The sequence below is a fragment of the Nothoprocta perdicaria genome, unplaced genomic scaffold, assembly GCF_003342845.1.
Source record: "Nothoprocta perdicaria isolate Ctin4 unplaced genomic scaffold, notPer1 scaffold_185, whole genome shotgun sequence".
Taxonomy (NCBI): domain Eukaryota; kingdom Metazoa; phylum Chordata; class Aves; order Tinamiformes; family Tinamidae; genus Nothoprocta; species Nothoprocta perdicaria.
In genome coordinates, this window is record NW_020455038.1 from 841,212 (window position 1) to 861,799 (window position 20,588).

General features: G+C 50.6%; 2 protein-coding genes across 3 annotated transcripts in view; both read right to left on the reverse strand.

The window, feature by feature from the left end:
* Positions 1–1,406, reverse strand: part of MYO18B (myosin XVIIIB) — a 54,695-nt gene extending 53,289 nt beyond the window's left edge. The window contains exons 1-2 of the mRNA XM_026036706.1: positions 1,362–1,406; positions 374–533 (exon numbers count right to left, since the gene is read on the reverse strand). Of these exons, the coding sequence (XP_025892491.1) occupies positions 374–533; positions 1,362–1,406 (205 nt within the window). The remainder of the gene's footprint in view (positions 1–373; positions 534–1,361) is intronic.
* Positions 1,407–7,258: 5,852 nt separating this feature from the next.
* GRK3 (G protein-coupled receptor kinase 3) overlaps positions 7,259–20,588 on the reverse strand; it is a 51,936-nt gene continuing 38,606 nt past the window's right edge. For both annotated transcript variants that reach the window (XM_026036685.1, XM_026036686.1), the window contains 12 exons: positions 20,238–20,316; positions 18,907–19,037; positions 18,576–18,670; positions 17,347–17,454; positions 15,272–15,338; positions 14,934–15,034; positions 13,760–13,826; positions 13,299–13,394; positions 11,531–11,693; positions 10,800–10,936; positions 9,787–9,900; positions 7,259–9,237 (listed from right to left, as the gene is read on the reverse strand). In XM_026036685.1, coding sequence (XP_025892470.1) covers positions 9,076–9,237; positions 9,787–9,900; positions 10,800–10,936; positions 11,531–11,693; positions 13,299–13,394; positions 13,760–13,826; positions 14,934–15,034; positions 15,272–15,338; positions 17,347–17,454; positions 18,576–18,670; positions 18,907–19,037; positions 20,238–20,316 — 1,320 coding nt within the window. In that variant the 3' untranslated portion in view covers positions 7,259–9,075. The remainder of the gene's footprint in view (positions 9,238–9,786; positions 9,901–10,799; positions 10,937–11,530; positions 11,694–13,298; positions 13,395–13,759; positions 13,827–14,933; positions 15,035–15,271; positions 15,339–17,346; positions 17,455–18,575; positions 18,671–18,906; positions 19,038–20,237; positions 20,317–20,588) is intronic.

The following is a 20,588-nucleotide window of genomic DNA, read 5'->3' on the forward strand; positions in this document are numbered from 1 at the left end:
CCGCGCTCGGCGCGGCTCCCTCGGCGCGCGGGACGCCCGGCCCCGCGGGCTGCGGACACAGCAGAGCGACCTCAGCAGGGCGCACGAGGGTGCCCGGCGCCCGCCCAGTGCCCACCCGGTGCCCAGCGCGCTCGCTGACCTGCCGCCGGGACCGGGGAGCCCCGCGCGCTCCCCTCGCGCGCCCGGAAAAGGGAACCAGGGAACGTTTCCCTCTGCTTAATTACTAGCCTTGCAATTAAGCAAAGCTCGGATGGCAAACCCCGGTAGCGGAGTTGTGAGCTCCCTGGCCCGCGTCTGCCCAGCAGAGGCCTGGGGCTCCCTGGGGCTCCACCGCACGTGGTTGTGCGGAGCCCGCGTGCGACTCGTCTGCTACTTACATCCTCTTTCGTGTGCTCCTTGGCTTGCTTTCTTAGCTTGGCTTCCTTGGACTCCTTCTCGGTCTCCCGGACGAGCTGCTTGATGAAGCCCCCGGGGATGACGGAGAAGAGCAGCGGCGGGGAGGAGGGCGGCGGGCTCCGGTCCTCCTCCCGGATCTGTTGGCAGGAGGGAAGGTGCCGTTGGAGGGGCAGCATGGGGGGCACGGCCAGCACGGGGAGAGGCTTCGCCGTGCCCGGCGTGCAGGCAGCGGAGCCTGAGAGCTGGCAGTGCCAGCCGCGGTCCCGGCAGCACCAGGAACACCAGCATCGGCAGCACCAGCATCGGCAGCGCCAGCCCCGGACCCAGCAGCACCAGCTCCAGGGACACCAGCATCAGCAGTGCCAGCATGGGCAGTGCCAGCCTCCTGCCGGCACAGCAGGGAGAGCGGGAAGGCCCCAGCCCTGCTCTGCTCAGCTCCACTCCACTCCGCTCACTAACGAGCTCCGCGCTGCCCCGGCTCTGCTCACGGCAGCAACCAGGCCCGTACGAGGAGGCCTCCGCGAGCAGCACCAAGAAAAGCACAGAGAGAAGCAGCCCTGCAAAGAAGCCCCGCTAAGATCCCAGGCGCCACCAGCTCCGGGGCAGCCAGACCGGCGCACGTGGCGCCTGCAGGTCCGGGCCGCAGCCCCGGCGGTGCCGGCGGTGCCTTTGCTCTGCGCCGCCAAGGAGCAGCGAGCTCCAGTCCGCGCGTGGCCCTGACTTGGGGCACTCGCAGCTCCTTCCCCCAGGCCGGGGCTGCATCCCCAGGTGTCCCAGCAAGCTGCTCCCAGGCCCTCTGGATGCGCCACCATGCAGGGACCAGCCGCGGCAGCCGGGAGCAGCCTTTGCATGGCCCAGCGAGTGGGGAATTGCCCCAAAGCGGCCGAAGGGAGCGGGGAGCAGCGGGGCCCGCTGTGCCGAGCAGGGCGCGAGGAGGCGGCGCGAGCCGGGCAGCACCGACACACACTTCCCTTCTGCTCCCAGAGCGCCAGGCGGGAGGAGATGGCCATGGCGGCGGGGCCGGCGGCACCGCGGGCGCTTGACGGGGCCGCGCCGGGTCCGGAGAGAGGGAGAGAGCAGAGAGGAGAGCGTTAGTGAGGTGGGCACCGAGTGCGGCTCCGGCGTGGTGCCGCTGCCAATCCCTGCGGATACAGCAGGATACGGGATTCCTGCAAATACAGCGGGATCCCTATGGATACAGCAGGATCCCTGCGGATACCGCAGCCCAGCTCCGCGCCCACAGCCACACAGGCTCCCCCCCAGCCCCGCGGTGCCGGCCGGGCGTGCGGGAGCCGCGGGGAGCCGGGGCTCGGGCCGGTGCAGCCTTCACCTGTGCACATCATTCACGCACCGCGCGGCCCAGGGCCGTGGCGGCCCCGCCGCCGCGCTGGCCGGTACCGCGGCGCGAGCGGTATTTCCATGTACAGTAAAGGGCAGGAGTGCCAGGAACGGCCCCCGGCCCAGCTGACCGGTGTCACTTGCCTTCTTGGGCGAAGGCCTCGGTGCCGCGTGCCGGGCCCTGCCAGCGCCGCGGGGGGGCTCGGATCCGGGCGCTGCGGAGCCCTCGGGGCCCCCAGCGCTGCCTCGAGCCGCCGCGTGCGGCCGCGGAGCCGGGGACGGTGACGGCACCGGCAGCCCCGTCCCGTGCGTGGGACGAGGGAGGCGCGGGGGGCCCTGCCTGGCCTGGGCGCCCGGTGCGGAGCCGGAGCTGCCCGGGGGCACCACCGGGATGGCTGGGGGCTCCCCGCGGGCACTGGGACCGGACTGGGGAACCCAGAGTGGGGACGGGGCTGCCCAGGAGCCTCGGAGGCCCCGGGATCCCCGGCACAGCCCACGTCATTCCTCCCTGCCGGAGCGGCCAGCACGACCGGCAGCTCCTGCCGCCCTTGGCTCCCACCTGGAAAAGCCCCGTGCCGGCGGTGAGGGTCCCGGGGAGGCAGCGGGGGGCGCGGGCGGTACCTGTGCGGGCGCAGGGGTGGGCGCGCGGCCGGCGGCGGGACCCTCGTGGCGGGACAGCAGCAGCGAAGCGGCGAGAGGCGGCGGCGGCGGCCGGGCTGCTCCGCTGCCCTCCCCGCCCCTGGGCGGCAGCTGGGCCGACACATGTCACCGTCACCGCTAAAAATACCCGGCGGGGAGGGGGCCGCGGGGCGCCTGTGCCGCCACCGCCGGCCCGCCGGGACTGGGGCTGCGCAGCCTCCCTGCCCGCACCCCCTGCCTCTTCCTCCCCGAGCTGCTCCCTGCAGCTGCCCCTCGGCCCGCGGGCGCTGGGGCTGCGCTCTGAGGTGACGGGAGCGAGCGCAGAGCCCGGCCGGGACGGGGGTGGCGGCAGCCCCGGGGTCCCGGGGACACGGCAGCCCCGGGCGGCCGCGGTGCCGGGCGGGTGGGACGCGCTGGGGCGGCCCGGCTGCCCCCGTCCGCCACCGACCTGAGCGCAGCGCCCAAAATAGCCCCTGCCACGGAAAGAGAGCGTCACCGCGGTGCCACGCGGGTCGGGGCGGGCGCGGGGCTCCCTGCCGGGGCCGCGCGACAGCGACACAGACCTGGTGCGGCTGCGGCTCCGCGCGCACCCAGCACGGGCCCCGCGGCTCCTCGGCGGCGCGCAGCAGCACCTGATAAGAGCCGGGCCTGGCTGCACGGGCCAGGAGGCGCCGGGCCGGGGAGGCCGCGCACGGGACCTGTCCGCGGGCACCGCGGCCACCCGCACCTGCAAAGAGACAAGCGGAGGGCGCGTGGTGACGGCCACCGTGACGGCACAGGCTGCCCTGGCACCAATGCATGTCCGTAGCACCCAGTCCCGCCTTCACTGCCTGAGCTCTCGCTCCCCTTTCTGCCCTAAAACCCCTCCGTCCAGAACCCTCGAACTGTCCCGAGTGCCACTTACCTGAGCCAGGCACCGCGGCAGCCACCGCCCGGGCGACGCGGGCCGCAAAGAACCAAACGGCACCGCACAGCAAAGGACTTTTTATTGGATTTCTCTTTGCACGAGAGCAGTTGACCAACACACAGAAGCAGCTTAGCTCTTCCCAAAGAGTCCTTTAGAGCCCGGCGGCCCCCGGCAGCGCCGGGAGCAGCCCCGCGCCGCGGGCCGGGCAGCAGCAAGGAACAAGCCCCGCACAATAAATAGGAAAAGAGCAAGGTACATAAAACAGTGATTCTCATAGATACAATATCTAAAGTTATTTACAGATACTGGCTTTTCTTACCATTAAATTACACATTGAAAACAGGTTCTCTTTCAATATATATATTTTTAAAATCACTAGTAGCTTTTTGTGTGAATCTGCTCCTCTGATTTTTTTTTAACTGTATTTAGTCACTAAAACAGTGCTCAGAAGACGCCTCTCCTAGGATATTCTTACTTTATTCTGTTTTTCAGGCTCGGTTTGGCTCGTCCTGTTCCTGAGCGGGGCAGGGAAGCCGGGCTCTGCCTCGGAGCGGATCCCAGCCCGGGGCACAACGCCCCTCGCTGCATTTTGGTGCTGCATTCCGGGGTGGGCAGCTTCGTGCCGGGGACTTCGCCAGCCGCATGGGGCTCCGTGCCCGGCTCCGGCTGCTCCGGGCAGGGAGGTGGGAACAGGGAATGGGCAGGGGGGGCTGGGGGACGTTCGGCCCCAGCGCCGCTGCCCACGGCGGCCGCTGGTATTCCGGGACTGAGCTGCTCGGAGCTCGCGCTATTTTGGTGCCTGCCGGGGCTGCTCGCGGGGCAGGCAGGCCCCGGCCGCCCCTCCCCGGGATGCGGCTCCCCGGCACGGAGGGAATGAGGGACCCAAGGGACCCCTGGGACAAGGCCCTGCCTTCGGGGCGGCACCTCGGGGGTTTAAGGACAGAACACCTCTTTTTGGTGGAAAGTCACGCTCCGCACGAGCAGCGCTGGGCTCCGGGGCTCGGCTGCCTCCTGTGCCCTGCCAGGGAAGGGTCCTCCTGGAAGCGCCGGAGCCGCCCGGCCGGCGGCTTCCACCCGGCACCGGCACCACTCCTGGGCAAGCGAAGCTCACCCACCGCCTGCCTGGGGATAACAGGGAAAACTGGAGGCATCGGCCAAGCGGGACGGGCACTGCTGGGACGCTCCTGCAGTCACCAGCCACTGCGCTCGCAGATCCACTCACAAATGCATTAAAATCCACGGGCTGAGAATGACGTGCTGAACGGGACAGACTGACGGGAATCCGCTCGCCTTTATTACGAAAAACAGAATAAAGCCGATCCTATTTGAAAGGAACTGCCGTTTCTTCAAACGAGCTACACATACACGGAGCAGAAATTCTATGGAATGTCAGAAGTTGGAGAAACATGTATTTAATAAATAATATAAAATGTTTTTTTTCTTTTGTTAAAATAGAATTCTTGGTTTTATACCTACATCGCATAGCAACCTTTACATAAACAAAATAAAGCCGAGTCTGTGATGATTAGTTTAACACAAAATAAAAATACAATTTAACAATAGTATTAAAACAGCCAATGTTCAATCCACACAATATGTACACCATGGAAGAGAAACGAACAGAAAACAGAAGTAGATCATCCTGAATTCCTGACCCTTAGATATACATATGTTCTCTGCATATTTTAGCTATTTTTCCACTTTTTACAATATTAAAATTAATACTATGCTTTCTCAAAATACGTTTTTCAGATTTTTTTTTTTTTTCATCCGTAGAATGGACTCATCTCATCCACACAACCAGTAGTATTGACTTGCTACTGTACAGCTCAAAATAGCCCTGGCTCGGGAGCTATTTGGAGCGCGGGCGCTGGGGAGTTAAAGGAACCGCCTGGGGCGCCTGCTGCGGGAAGGGCTCCGGACACAGCTCCGGACACACAGCTCGGCAGGAGCCGCAGGAGCGGAGTTCAGGCGCCCTCGGGTGCATCGGGTGCCCTCGCGCCCCGGTGCCCTCCTGCTCCCGCGGGAGCCGCCAGCCCCGCTCCCGATGCTCCAAGGGCAGCATCAGCAGCCCCGGGTGCTCTTTCGACAGAGCAACAGCAGCCGTTTTTACGGGAGCACGGCTCAGGTGAAACGGCTTTTAGCACCAAGTCCACAACACTTCCCACTGCCTACCCAGCGGACTGCAAACGCCCGCGCTTATAGCGAACAAAAGCAATCGACCCTACGTAGTTTTGTTTTTCTCCAGTAAAAGCGAGAGAAGCAAGACCCGAGACTGCTGAGGGTAAGACGGGCTGTGCCCAGGGAGGGCCCCGGTGCCGAGCTCGGAGCCGGCCCGGAGCCCAGGCGGTGCCGACAGCGCAGCGGCCCCCGCGCCCGGTCTGCGCCAGCGGGACCCACCTCCACACCGGAGCGCGAGAAGCAGCGCCCCAAACCGGAGCCTCCGGGCCGGCTGGGCCTGCGAGAGGGGCGCAAGGGCGGCGAGCAGCCTTTTGGGACTTGGAAAACCGGAGTTAGAGCAAGGATGAAGCACTAATGATTCGGCCGACTCGCAGCAAGAGTCCTGAGTGAATTTAAACACTGCAGTTTGCCCGGTTGGCACCTGCAGTGCCGGGACACCACAGCCCACCCGCGGTACCTAGGGATTGCTGCACTCCTGGGAACAGCCCTTGCCACCCTTGTTCTCGACAGGAAAGCTCCTCGATCTCGTTTTGCTGTAAGGCCACGCGCCGCGTCCCGAGCCCTCGCGCCAAAGCCACGCGCCGTGTCTCGAGGCCACACAACTCCCACGCCTGCATTCTCATCTCCCACGCTCGTGCATTTAACGCCCATAACGTTAGAGACGAAGAGCGGCTGGACGGCAACCCCTGCGCTCCGAAGGAATACGGGCTACACCGGGGGACATCCAACCTGACCCCACTGGAACATCTTCCCTACACTTCAAAACCTAAGGCAGAGGCTGCCTACACGCATCCCCCCTCACCACAGCCGCAGTTTCCTTCCTGAAAGTCTAACAAAACACACAACGTGAATGTGGATAGGCAAAAGGCAATGCTCATGGCTCTAAAAGCAATGTTTGTCCAAGCAAAATGGAAAAAGAAGAGAATTTGGTATTTAAAGTAGGAACTACCTGTTAAAGCAGTGGCAAATGCTGTTTTGAACAGCTGAACGTCAAAGCTCTAGAGATCCCATTCTTTCCACTGGTCACTGGGAAAGCAAGAGTACCAACGGGCACCCGAGGGTTTGCTGAGGTCACCCTGCTCTTGCTCTCTCTCAGCAAGCTGCACGTGGCTCGCAAAGGTAACAGCTGCTTTGCTTCAGCTCTGACCTGAGATGATCAATAAGAAGTTTTGCATCTCCTTCAGCAGCCCACGGACGCCTGCCCCGTCCCGGCGGCGCCGCCTGCCAGCCCGGCCGGAGCTTCGACCACCAGGGAAGCACGAACGGCGACCGGGAAGGTGCTCCAGGGCCACCCGGCACCCTTCTGGACACCAACGCTCCGCCTGGCTTCGGGTGACACCCGTGCTCCTCGATACCGACATCGGCCTCCTCCCGACAGCAGCAACCCCCAACTGCGGGGCGTCACGGCACGGACCAGCAGCTGCTCCCAAACCCTTCACCACAAGAAGCAGCTGTGCAAAATAATTAACAGACAATACAGAGAAGGCAGCAAACTCCAAAACCCAGAATAAGTTACATGAGAAATAAGAGTAGATTTTATCAGAATCTGAGTTTTCTTTCCAAATAAGCATGAAAAATAAGAGCATTGTGTGGCACTGTAGCAAGAAAAAAAAAAAAAAAAAAAAAAGTTCTTTAAAACACCCAGTACACAGTTAGTGCCAACAAAAAAGAGACATTTTCTATTCCAAATTTCAGAAATACCACAACTACTCCCTATGGAGGATGCTTAGACACTAAACATCACTTACCAGAGTGGAGGATTCATAGCTTGGTACTCTTTTTATGAAGTAATTAAAAAAAAAAATAAATGGGGAATATCATTAAAAGTATTACCCAACAGCCATGAGGTATTTTCTAACATGCATCTTTCCTTTTATGCTATGCCAGATTATAGCAAGAGAATTTGCCGTTTGCAAAGAGCTTGGCCGATCCCATGTTTGGGTGCAAATACATCTGCTTTCAGGAGAAGCAAACGCTTCCGAAACGAACCATGCAATTTTGCCAACTGGTATTTCGAAGGGAATGGGCCCGGGCGCGCTGGTGATCTGCTGGCAGCACAACCCGGACGCGACCGGGCCCAGGAGGAACCGGGCGCCTGCGGGTGGAACTGCTCCTGCTGCCAGGGTGCAATTCCCACCGCGCTGCAAGCGGCAGGAAACCTTCCCCGGGGTTACAGAGCCAGGACAGCGCTTAAACTCAGCCTAAAGTCAGCCCTGACTCCCCTCTGTCATAGGAGGGGGAGAAAAAAAATAAGAAAGAAAAGAAACTCATCACATCAACCAGGGAGAAGGTGACTTCATACGCTCAAAAGCTGCCTCACAATTAGAGGTTGTATCCTCACTTTTGTAAAACAACAGTTTCCACACGACATGACTGATGTCTTAAGTAAAATTAATACAGCTCTGGCATTTGATCAGCTCATTCTGTCAGCTCCAGGCTCAGTTTTCTCCAACTTTTTCTCCAACTTTTTTCATTCTGAATTGTCTAGGGAAGAAAACTAAAGATCCTGCAAGCTGAGCCTTACGAGGTACACGCGGCTCTTCTGAGTGGGGCTACCATGAGAGTCGGGGATATTTATGCTAGAGAACAAACACACTTGCTTATGGTTCTGTAAAAAACAGAGAAGGATCCACAAGTCCCGTAACTGAAGAGTGATCCAGAACACGTACCAAGGACCCATACATCTGAACCCAGTACATGCACTAGAATGCATTGGATTTGAGTAACTTCTTTTTAATTTTTAAAAAGTGCAGTTGACCTGAAATGGAAAAGAACTGTCTTTATATTCACTGTAAACTTGTCGAAAGGAATCTGCTCTTTAAAAACTGTGCTAAAATCGTCAATGTATACAACAGAGCACTAGATGAAGCTACCACAAATTCCTCTTCACCAATTATTACTCTATTGTGTCAGTTATAGTACTGCATATACGTAGAAGAAGCAAAACGGTGGTAGCTACTGTTAGTGAGTACAACAAACCAAGTGAATAATTTGACTTCCATGTTTCCATGAAGTAGCAATAACACTTAAACCACAGGACAGGTAGAATTCAGTACTTCGAAGTGCGTCAGAGTCACGCTGTTGATGACCAGCAGTATGGAGAAGGGTTACAGTAAAGTCAGCAGTAATGGTCGGGAAGAACATGGCAACGCGACAGGTTCAACGTCCTCCAACACGGCACGTCTGCAGCTCCTTCCAGAGTCGAGCGGGTCGTCGAGATCAGACACAGAAGTGTAAATCCTAACCAGCAGTAGCCACTTCTGCTTCCAGGCTTGGCATAAACCTCACGAGGGTATTGCAGAGAGAACAGTATTTTCCTCCCATCAGCAGTTCTGGGGGAACGGCCCGTTTGCCAGCACCGCCAGGGTGCGGGGCGCACGGGAGCAAGTCGCGGCCTCGGCGCCCGGCGGCTCCCGCCAGCGCCGGGCTGCCCGCCCGCTCGCGCCGAGCCCGGCCGCCACGTACCGAGTTCTCGCATCCCGTGCTGTAAACATCTCCTTCCTCTCCTCCTAAGGACAGCCTGCTTCCAGGACTGCACAAAGTAATTCATTAGCAATGATTCTGCGAGGCGCCACACGTAGCCTTCCCCACGTGACCGTTGTTCTCTCTGTCTCCTACAGACCGTTGCTATTCCTGTGGCTGAGGGGCGGCTTCGAGAGCTCTACCACCGTCGAGCGGGACTTATTGAGAAACTTGGGAGCCCGGCGCAGCAACCTCTGGGCCTCAGTAAAAGCTTCTGTCAGCTCTTTTTTCCACTGAACAAACTCTGGGTCACTCTGAAAGAGATACAGAAGTAGTTTGGCACTTCGTCATAAACTGCCAACACTGTCTTCTCTTTCGTACAGCACTTTTAGCAACTTATTTGCATTTTCTGTGTAAACAAGTACCTTTGGATACTGAAAATAGGTAGCCATTCGCTTCCATCACTCAGCCCCAACGAGGTAAGTCAAGAGAACTAAAGCTGGCCAGAATGTCTCGACACTTGCCTATTTTATCCCCTACAAGCACCTTAGTTGCCATAAATTAACAGCAATTAATCCCCTGCGTCACCAAGGTCTTAGAAGGCTGCCTAGGGAGAAGTAATACAATGCTAAGAGCTGTGAAAAACAAAATTCATTTTGATACAAGTAACACTGAAACCTGTACTTTTAGTGAGGACAAACTGCTGCAGCTGCAGATCTTCTCCTTTCAGCATAAAGTATAGGAAGAACTTCCCTAGTTTTGCTTAGCCTTAGATTTGTTGCACAGCCAATATGTAATGTGAGGACAGGAACAACTCACATGCAAAACATCTGATCCGCAGTTACTGAAAACAAGTGTCTCACCTCGCACTGCAGGACAAACTGTTTTCCTCCTTTAATTCGCAGTAAGATGCATTTCTTATCTTTAATTTGCGTTTCTTCAACAGATACTATTTGCTCCATTGTCAGTAGATTTTGCTAGAGTATTTGCAGAGAAACAAACAATAAGAGATGATTTGGCAAAAAACTAGTGTTGCTCACCAGATAAAGCCAATAGCTAATAGTTTCTGGACTACCCATATGAATGAAGTTATGAACATGATGGTCATTACACAAACATTTTTTTATTTCTGAAGCCTGATTCATGAACTAAAAATAGACTATAAGGTAAGAGAGAGGTTTAGCAAGGGACCTGGCTGGTTAAACAGAGACAGGGAAATAAAAGCCAAAAGAGGCAACAATGACGGTATGAAATAGGAATCTACAAATAGGTGTGTCTACAAACAAAATATGCACTATTTTCCTACAAGAGAGTTCCATAGAATTTTATGTATTTCAAGTATTTGCTGGAAAAAAAGGACAATCTTACTATCTGTATCAAAGGCCTGAAAGGGAATACTTTAGGTCTATATATTTACAAAAATGAGAAGAACATTCTGAAAATCCCCAAACTTTACATAACTATACAAATGATTCACCTGGACTACATGAGCACAGCTGAACTAAACTAAAGTTGCTATAGCATTTTATTTCAAAGAAAATGCTATAGCATTTATTACCTTACCAGTTTATGTTTTTTTGTATAAATACTCCAGAAGTCCTAAATGAAAAATAACACCATGAACTACCAAATTCCTTTGAAAATACAAACAAAACAAACAGATTTCTCAAGTCAACTTTCTGCTTCTCAAGTGCAGTGTAGTTTTCCAGGGAGAGGCTACCCTGAGGAGCCCCTTGAGCCCACTGGTCTTTTACTAAGGGCCAGTTCTGCTTGCATGGGGGCTGCTCGAGCTCAAGGGCTGCGATTTGCCTCGACACCCTCTGGTCTTCCCTGTCTTCCACCATCACTGCTCGCTGGGGTGCCCGGCCGCACTCACCCGTGACTCTCCTTCTCCTCGCCACTCCAGGCGGTTTGGGAAGAGGTAAAAGTAACGACGCTGCCACTGGGTGAGGAAGGGATTGCCCAGTTTCAGCATGTAACCGTGCATGATGCAGTCCTTCCCAAGCGCGTAATCTACGGCGAGAGCAGACATCAGTGTGCAGAGCACGGCAGCGTGCCAGGCGCGCTGCAGGAGCGCCCGGAGAGCGCGGATGCTCCGCAGGGCTCGCGAGCAGGCGTGCGAGCACTGGGGTTGCAACAGTGCTCCCACGTGCACGGCCACACGGAGCCAGCCCCACCAGCACACAGCTTGGCTCTTTGAAAGCAAAACAAAATAATGCCTGATTTACTGTTAAGAGCCTTGTACAGTGCTATGCCAAGGTCAAGATCTGCCCTGCACCAGCCTTTGCAAACAAGTCACGTTTTCTATACAGTTTTCCAGTCCCCTTTGCCATGAAATGAAATCCTCAGCATTCAGAGTATACACAACAAACAAAAGCAATGAGGGGCTGCACACAGTCATCTTTAAAGATTGTGCTGCAGATTTCCAAAGGGTTATATCACCACACAGTGTTTCCAAATATTAAGAAACATGATACAGATTAAACGAATTCTATTCCTGGTGAATGAGAGCAATATGAAAGTCAGTTGTTCCAAACTTCATATACATGAACAAGTATCCAGTAATAGAAGATTTAAAAAAAAAAAAAAAAGCATTTAATAGATTACCTTCCTCATGGCCAAGCTGTTTATTTTTAGCCCTTTTTCTGGCCTCAATTTTATCTGTGTCTGCATTCACTGCATCATAAACTGTTTCTGCTACTTCTTGCTGCCAGCGCTCCGATATTACCAGAGGAAAGTTCTTATATAATTCCTGGTCACTATCGAGCAACTTGCAAAAGAAAAAAATAACACAAAAAACACAACATTTTAATAAGCTTGACTATTCTTTACCACAGCAGTCAATGGTTTTTCATTATTTTATTATCTTAAAAGATGCACTGAACTGTAACCTTGCCAGAACAAATAGGTGCAAACATTAGATAGACTAATTTAAGCACAGGTAATAGTTTACATAGAGAAAATAGGCCACTGGTTGAAAACGTTTTGGCTTAATAGCTTTAAAAAGCCTACCTTAGGCAAGGTTGACCCATCTTGTTCTGCAGTCATTACATTTAAAATGTAAGCAGCTACATTCCTAGCTTTGTTGCATTCTTAACTTTGCTGCACGTTAAAAATGCCAAACCGCATTAAAAACCTCTTCAGCAGAAAAACTCCAACATAAGAAAATAAGTGAAATAGAGGCTATGGTACTGGGACTGTAACATGAAAAGGGACCGTTTACACAGAGACACTTGTCTTGCTTTCCCAGCTTAATATTACACTTAAGAATTCATCTCTGCATCTCCCGAGTGCACCCTGCAGACCTCGTAACCCCGGTGCTGGCTTTGCCTCTCCTCTCCCTTGCCATGAACCACAGCTCCGGAGTCGCCCCGAGGGCACCTCGCGCTGCCAGTCCCACGAAGGAGCACGTGGCACTTGGCGACAGCCATGCTGTGGGTTTAGCCATTGCACACACTGATGCAGTGCAAAAGCAGGCAGGGGTTTCCTGCTAAGGTTTTAATCTGGGGTGACTTGACCCTCTCCGCGTCCTCTCCTCCATGGCTTCCACGCTAATCCGGAGAGAATCGGGGTTTCTGGGAGAAGCAGGAGCAGAGGCTGCTGCTGAAGTGCCCGGCGAGCCCGCTAGACTGCACTGTCCGCCCGGGCTCGGTGACACCCCGCGCTGACTCGGGACTAAACAAAGCTTGCGGGCAGCCCGAGCACGGTGACACGAGGTAATTCGGCTCTATGGTTCACGGGGCCGAGTCGTGCTGGGAATCGATGACCACTACGTGCACAGGAGGCAGCCTCGCTCCTCCCTGCTAAACAGTCCTTGGAATTGCAGCGTCCCACAGCCCCAGCCTTTGGAGCCCATTAGAGCAACGCTGAAGCTGTGAGTTTCCTGGGACAAGGCTAATCCCGGGCTCTTCACACAGCTCTCTACGCACGTAAAAGCTTTTCTATGCCACTTCTGTAATGACAACAGGTGACACTGACAGACGAGTTCCTCTTCTAGGCACAGTGAGAAGTTAACCTAGAAAGTCTGGAGCAACTGATTTCTCTCCTGCCTCATTTCTGTATTAACAAGATTAAAGCTGGATCTATTGAAGAAGGGAACAACAAAAACACTGGATGGGCATGTCAGCCCATCTAAAACGTAACCAAAAGACACAGACTTGGCAAGCAAAAGCAAACAACAAACAACTCCAAGATACCATTTCACAACAACATGCTCTAAAATTAGCTGAGATTCAGGTTCCAAACTCAAAACCAATTCTTTATGCACTTTATAGAACCACGTCCGTATCCCTGAAGCAGGGAAATGGCAAACACATGTGCCAGGTGAGCCCACAGTTCAAGTATGGCTCTTTACCTATCATTTACACTTGTGTACCTTAATGCCTTTAGTGTCCTCTTCATCAAAGGACCCAATATCAAAAGCATCTGCTGCATTTACTTCTCCCCGGGGAGGAATCAATGGTGGAGGATACTAGAAAGAAAAGTAGCATAATTACAGATAAATTAATGTACATCATTTAAATCCATTCTGCAGAAAAATACCTCCTCTCTAGTGTTCTACACATTACACACGACTGTGTAACAGAATGTCATTTGAAATCAAATTTCAGTACAAAGCAGTTCTCCATTCCTTCAGCAGAAGGTCTTCTGTATCTTTTTTTAAGAGAAAGAAGTAGTAGTTATGGTTAGAGAGAACCATGCAGAAGAAAGAAGGCAGCCATTTGACAGCAAGTAGCCGTGCTGGGGACAGGAATCCCCAAGTTTTCTATTTTGCTACCTGCACAGGCTTCTTTACTGCTTTACTTTGAAGCTAAAGTTAATATTTCAATCCTTTACCTTCTGCAAATAGACTTGCTGCCAATCGATCCCTTTGAAGAAAGGATGCTCTTTTACTTCTTGTGCACTGCAAAATAAATTAACTGCAGTCAACAAAACAAAGGGGCTTTTCAAAAACATCAGAGAAACTTAAAGCTGTCAAAGGTCAGGCATTTACAGCACTTGAAAACATCACTAAAACACTTGTTTTTTAATGTAATTTTTTTAAAACAATAGAAGACTAATATGGAAGCAGTGCACGCAGTGCTGCAGTCTGGGAAGCTATCACCCTCGTCACTCCGTGACACACCATCTCTTCAAATGACAAACACCATTCTTCCGTTGTCAGATTCTATGGGTTCATTCTAAGCAACATGCTCACGCTACTGCATTTGATAATATACTCACTTTACAAGCAAAACTACCCTTGATAAGCCTGAGCTTGAAAAGTAATCTCAGACTTGGTGATTATCATCAAGGAGTCCGTGACATAAAATCCTCCAAATATATCCCTGGAATAACCTTGCACCATCTTTGGTGTGACTGACTGTTACTCAAGAGGTATCACACGTTGCCAACAGTTTCTCAACAGTTGTTTACTTCTGTTTTCTCTCCTGACCTCACATCAGGCAAATATTGCGTTTTAAATAGGTGTTAGCAACACCTTAGAGACTCACGGCAATGAGCCTGCTTCTCTCCGAATATGGGAGATAACAACATTTGCCATTGGAAATAGAGGCAGCCCAAAACAAAGTAAGTACTTGGGGCTTTCTGGGAATCGTTTGTGGAATAACTCCTACCAAAACAGCTGCAACAACACAAATAGTTTTAGCTATCATTACGCCCTAATCAAATAGCACAAATCCATGTCAAAACAGATCAGGTGAAACAACATAAAAACAGAACAGGGAGGAAAAGTACTAACATCCATAATAAGATATATATCAACTCCTCCAAAAATGAAAATGATTGCAAAGAGCATATGGCAAGAGAGAAGTGACTTTAATGATATAACTTCGTAATGCTTCCACAATCAAAGCAAGCTCAAATGTAATATTATGCAATTGCACTTTTCAGTGTTTTCTTTCCTAAAGTAAAATTATCAGGAAGTTGATTTTTGCTTCATATTAAGTCATCCATTGTAAAAAAGTCAAAGTTTTTAAAGTTACAGGTGCAAGGAGGAGAAGACACCGACCTGCGCCCCTGGCAGCCAAGTCTCTTGCTAACATCCCGCTGAAGAAGCCCTTCCAAAAGGGACTTCAGCTCAGGAGAAAATGAATCTGGTAACTCCACATTCTATGGAAAAAAAAGTAGTACAAAAAAAGGCATTAAACTATAGAAATATTTTGATCTGCTTTTACCACACAGGAAAATAGCTTTTCTTTAATAGCATTTGCAAGCACAACCTTTGTGCGTGTGTAAATACAGCCTTTGCCCGGAAAGCAGCTCATGAATAAATACAGGTACTTTTTGTCAGCTCTGCAGTTTACTAGGCATGAAAAAGATAATTGCCACTGCCCCCAAGATCCTTACCACGGTGAGCGTCATCCGGTCAATCTCATGCTTATCTTTGGTTTTGTGTTGTCTGAAAGGACTGTGACTGTAGAAATAAGAAAATGCACTAATAAATGTAAAGCCATAGCGTATGGGGTTACTGCAGCAGCGGCTTCCTTTCAGTCCCCTTCTCCCACCTCATCCATCCTGCCCTGCAGGACAACAGCATTAGCAGTGAAACACTTAGCACTGACAATGAAAAATCAGACTTTGCACACTAACATACAGTTCAACACCGTGACTACTAGTCACATCTTAAAAATATCATTGCCTGAGTTCTTAACATTTCCTTTTCTTTTTTCACTGCAGAAAGCTGTGCCACTTAGCAATAATAATAATAATAATAATAATAAAATAAAGCACATCCTCCCTGTTTTTGCAGCATGACTTCGTATGGTGGACATGAAAATCAGACCCAGAGAAAAGCAACCTTTCAGCTCTGTTCTAGGCAGCAGATCTACCTATTAGTACATTAATTACCTATGTTAATGCATTTTGTATCACTGCCTGGCACTACGTACTGGCTTATTTCACTGGTGACCTGCTACTTCAGTTATTTCCTATTTGTCCTCTAACTGCACCTGCTGACTAGATCTGTCACACACATCAGGACTGCCTTTTTGTGTTTTTAAGCATGTCAGGTAGGGAGGCGAGAGTTAATTGCCTCAGCAAATTGAGAGCATGGTCTCAGATACTCAGACAAGAGGCTCTGATGAGATCAGGAAAGCAAATGATTGACTGCAGACTTACTGCCAGCACTTTAATGACTACATGCATTACACACTAAGACACAGCACTATGTGCCCAAGCCTTGCTTTGCTCTCCAAGTTGTTTAATCAGCTTCCCAACCGAGGAGGAAGGTTAGTGCAGGACGAGGAAGGCTCTGCCTGCTGCCCTGATCCCACCCTGCACACCGCTCTGCAGCGCGACCAGGGCCAGTTCCTCCAACAAGCAACTTGAAGCACACGCAGGAGGCACCCGTCAGTCAGGTGGGTGTCCTAAGGCTCTGTGCCCGAGTGACTCAGGGGGAAAAGCACCCAAAATAAAAGATGAGGAGCCCCCAGTGGTCTGTTCTGAAATGCTCTTCTCTCCTCCCAGCACACCCGAGCTGTTGTGTAGCTTGCTACCTATAAAATTCTTCAGTGAGTGATTAGAGAGACAGAGTACTGCTCTGTCTACAGCTCTCAATGGCAAAGAAGAAAGGAGTATCTAAACAGCACTTCTTTATTTATTGACACACATACCTTCAATTATTCTGTTAAAGAACGTTGAATTGATATAGCCTTCTATTTTGCTTTGGATACAAGCTTACTTTCCTTCGTATGGTGCCCAGCATACATAAAGGTAAGACTTAATAATTGATTATCACTAATTACAAGGACATGGAAAAAGCTAAATGCTGAGAAACATTTACAGAGAAAAATCTGATAAAGCTTAAAAGATTATTTCTGTTTTACCAATAACACTAAGGAAGCTATTTTCAAGAAACACTTGCCAACTACTACGTGTTGACCATTCAGATGAATCTATCATACTTGTAAATTTATTGACAGTTGACAAGGCTACAATTATACTTTCACACAGTAATACGTTCATGTGGGCAAAATTCTGTAGCTGGAAGCATCCACACATTATAAAAAAAAAAAGTTACTCAAAAACTACAGAAGAAAAGGCCAAGTACCATGCTAAAAACAGAACACAGTGAAGTCTTTCGCCTAAGAAAAGATCCTAAGCACAAAATGAAGCTCATAATCTAAAAGGGCAGCCAGCACAGTTAAGCAATGAATAATAACATCACCACATCTCAAATCCTGAGCTGTTGCCAAAGGATGAGTGGATTGCCTCTCAGGAGAAGTCATGAGAAACACCACGCCTGGAGAGCTCCAGCCTTCCTCATCCGTGCGCCTACCGAGGGCAGCGGGGCTCGAGGGCTGCTTTTATTCATTTGTTTTGGAAGAAAAACAAGCTTATTGACTCGTGAGTGCAGACGTGGTACGAGTTTGAAGAGCGTGTTAAAAGCAAGCAGACAAAGCAGGGGCCGAGCCCGGACTCACCCTCTCAGCAGCTTGAAAAGCATGCAGCCCAGGGAGAACCAGTCGGCACTGCTGTCGTACGCGGTTCCCTTCTGGAGCACCTCGGGAGCCATGTAGCCGTGCGTTCCTCTGCACCGCAAGCAGGAAAACGCCCATTAGCATCAGTTTAAGAAAAAAAGAATTTTCTTAAAATGAAAAAACTAACAACTTAAAAAGCAAGAATTCTTAACAGCTCTTGTTTGTTACAAGACAAGATGCTGGAAATCTTAACAGGATTTTCCTTTGGCTTTCCACGCATATTCATGTTTTCTGTCCCTATAAATCTACAGGGGCAATGTGATACCTTGAACCAGAAGAGCTAAAACCAGACAAACGATGGCACCTGCGGTGCGATGTAATGGCACTGGAGCAAAGGCAGGAATGACTGTCTGTGAGCGCGGAACAGGCAGGACGCGGGCGGGCAGCTCTGGGTGCCATCCTGCAGGGCAGACTGCCCCAGCCCGGGGCTCCGCCTCGCGCAGCGCTCTCCCCGCGACTCCTGCCTTCCAGGGTTAACAAACAGAAGCAGCCGGCAGAACACGGTGAGCGCTGGACACGCAGCAGCGAAGTTCCCGTGCACTGCTTTTAGCTCTGATTGACTGGAAAGCATAAACTTTCCCAGAAACTACTGTAGTGCAAATCTTTTTTGTAAAAGAAAAATGACAGGATCAACCTTTCCTGCATATGTTCTGAGACTAAATCAGGGCAAACGAGAACCTAAAAACATTACATGCCAGAGAAGTTATGGAGTCCACATGTGACACAATTCAGATCCCGGTTAGGACCTGATGTCAAGAGATAGAAAGAGACGGAAAAAAAAAAATCCTGAAGTTACAGAAAAATCCAGAAACAGAAAGAGAAAATAAAGCCTGGCTTTTAGTCAGTTTCAGAATATTTAATTATCCATTTAGGACAATTAAAACAAATGTGAACTTTAACTCAGGCAAGTTTTTATCTTCTCTGAACAATGAATCATCTTGAAATAATGTGTCATCTTCCAGCCGTGCCTACACAGCAGCTGCTACAACTGTGCAGGAAAGCAGAAAAGGGAAACCGAGAAACCTATTAATGTTTCCAGCAAAGCTTTGTTACAGAGAAAGTCTATGCCATACAAGTGTTATTTTCCTTTAGGCAAAGTTAAATAATAAAAAAGAACACATAAAGAATTTATTTAGCAATTTTATGTGCAACACAGCTCACTTAAAACTTACACACTAGCATGGGGCTTCTTCTTGGAGAAATCGCAGGCCAGCCCGAGATCTGATATTCTGACGTGCCCATGTTCATCCAACAGGATATTTGCAGGCTAGAAGTGCATAAACAGAGACAGAAATCGGCTCAGTATTTTTCCTTTGATGACAAAGAAACTCCTAGAAATTCAAACAAGAAGTGAAACACAGAATCTGGATCCTTGCCAAGAGCAGAATTCAGGTAAGATCCTGGGTGTACACAAGAACTTCCTTTAACTTCTTGGCATTTCTGGATTGTCGGTTGCTATCTAACAACAACCTATGCAAAAGGAGCCCCTGGGTTAACAATTACCTTTAAGTCTCTGTACACGACAAAGCGATTGTGCATGTGTTCTAAGCCCAGGATGATTTCAGTAGCATAAAACCGCATTTCTTTTTCAGAAAACACTCCATGCTGGGAGAGGTGGTAGTGCAAATCTCCTCCTAAAATTAGAAGAATTGGGACACAGTTAAAAGAAGATTAAAATCTTGCTGCACTGAAGGGTGGCAAGACAAGGAATGGGGAGAAAAGAGCAAATGGGGAGCAGTGGGAAGCAGAGCAATTGCAAGTTTTCATAACCAAACACAATGAGATTCAGGTGCTGAATTCAAGAGCTTGTGCACTCAACCATGGGCAAGACTACTCTGCAAGAATACATCCCCATAAAGTATCTGAGGAAGAAAAAATGATCTATTTGGAACTTCATGTAAAACACATTTATCTTGTCCATGTTTGCATTCAGTCAATGACCCAGCAACTGAGTCTTAATGGAAGGGATTTTCACAGCAAGTAAACTTCAGTCATAGATACCAATTTCTGCAGAACTGAATAAATTAGCATGTACAAATATTCACACTGGGGATGTTTTCACACTTCTTAAATCAAAGTATAGATACAATGCAACATCCCTGCATGAGCTAATCCAAACCATTAGCACAAAGAGGAGCAAATTTTCGAAGAACACAATTTCTGATCAAGCCATGAATTTAAAATAATCAACCAAATATTTGAATTTGACCTACTGCTTAGCTTTTAATGAGACTCCTCACATGCAAAACAGCAAAGCCGGTGTCAGCTGCGTGCTGGGGCTGAGCCCCACTTCTCACTCAGACGCCTCGCTCTGCAGCACGGATGTGTAAACCCAGCCCAGCAGCCCCGGGTGCTCGCTGCAGGACCTTGCCACAGTCCAAATGGGAGCATCCCACGGGACATCCTCTGCGGTCAGCGCTGCAGGAGCTTCCCCTCGGCACTGCCCATTGCCCTGCCAGGGCCTCCTCACCAGAGCCACACTAAAGCATCTGGAAATCCGCTCTTCCTTTTGGCAAATGCTTCTCCCAGCTCTTTTCTTCTAAGCAGCAGCACTCTTTACACATTCATTTAAAGCAGGCTTTCAATTAGCACTTTACTTTTGTACCTGCATATCCTACCACTTACATCTCCTCATACCTTCCTCCATGTGACCATTCTCTCCTTAAGCATCCAGCCTAACATCTCCTCTTAATTTAAACGTGCTAGTGTCACAGAAAGGGGGATGATTCAGCCTGTTCCACACCATGGCTGGTCTGGGTCCCCTGGCCCCTCCTGCTCTCGAGTGGGTGTTCTGGCTGCCTCAGTTTCCCCTGTCCGGCCCCAGCCTCACTCACCATTCATCAGGTCCAGAATGAAGCACAGCTTGTCAGGGGTGTGGAAGGCATAGGTCATACACACTATAAAAGGACAGTCCTAGGAAGGGAACGAGCAAACAGTTTACACCAAGGGATAAACAGAGTACTATTTACAGAACCTAAACGCATGTTATATTTTTCCTATGATATTTGCCAATATTCATAACAATTTGTTAAAACAAGCTGTTTATTAAGCTACACACCCTGATGGTTCACAGTTTAGAGGTCTTAAATTTGCCATCAGGTTTAATTTTGAAAATAAAAAACAATGAATCAAAGACAAAATGAAATGCAGGTAGCATAACTACCCTCTAAGGAATGCCAGCTGCA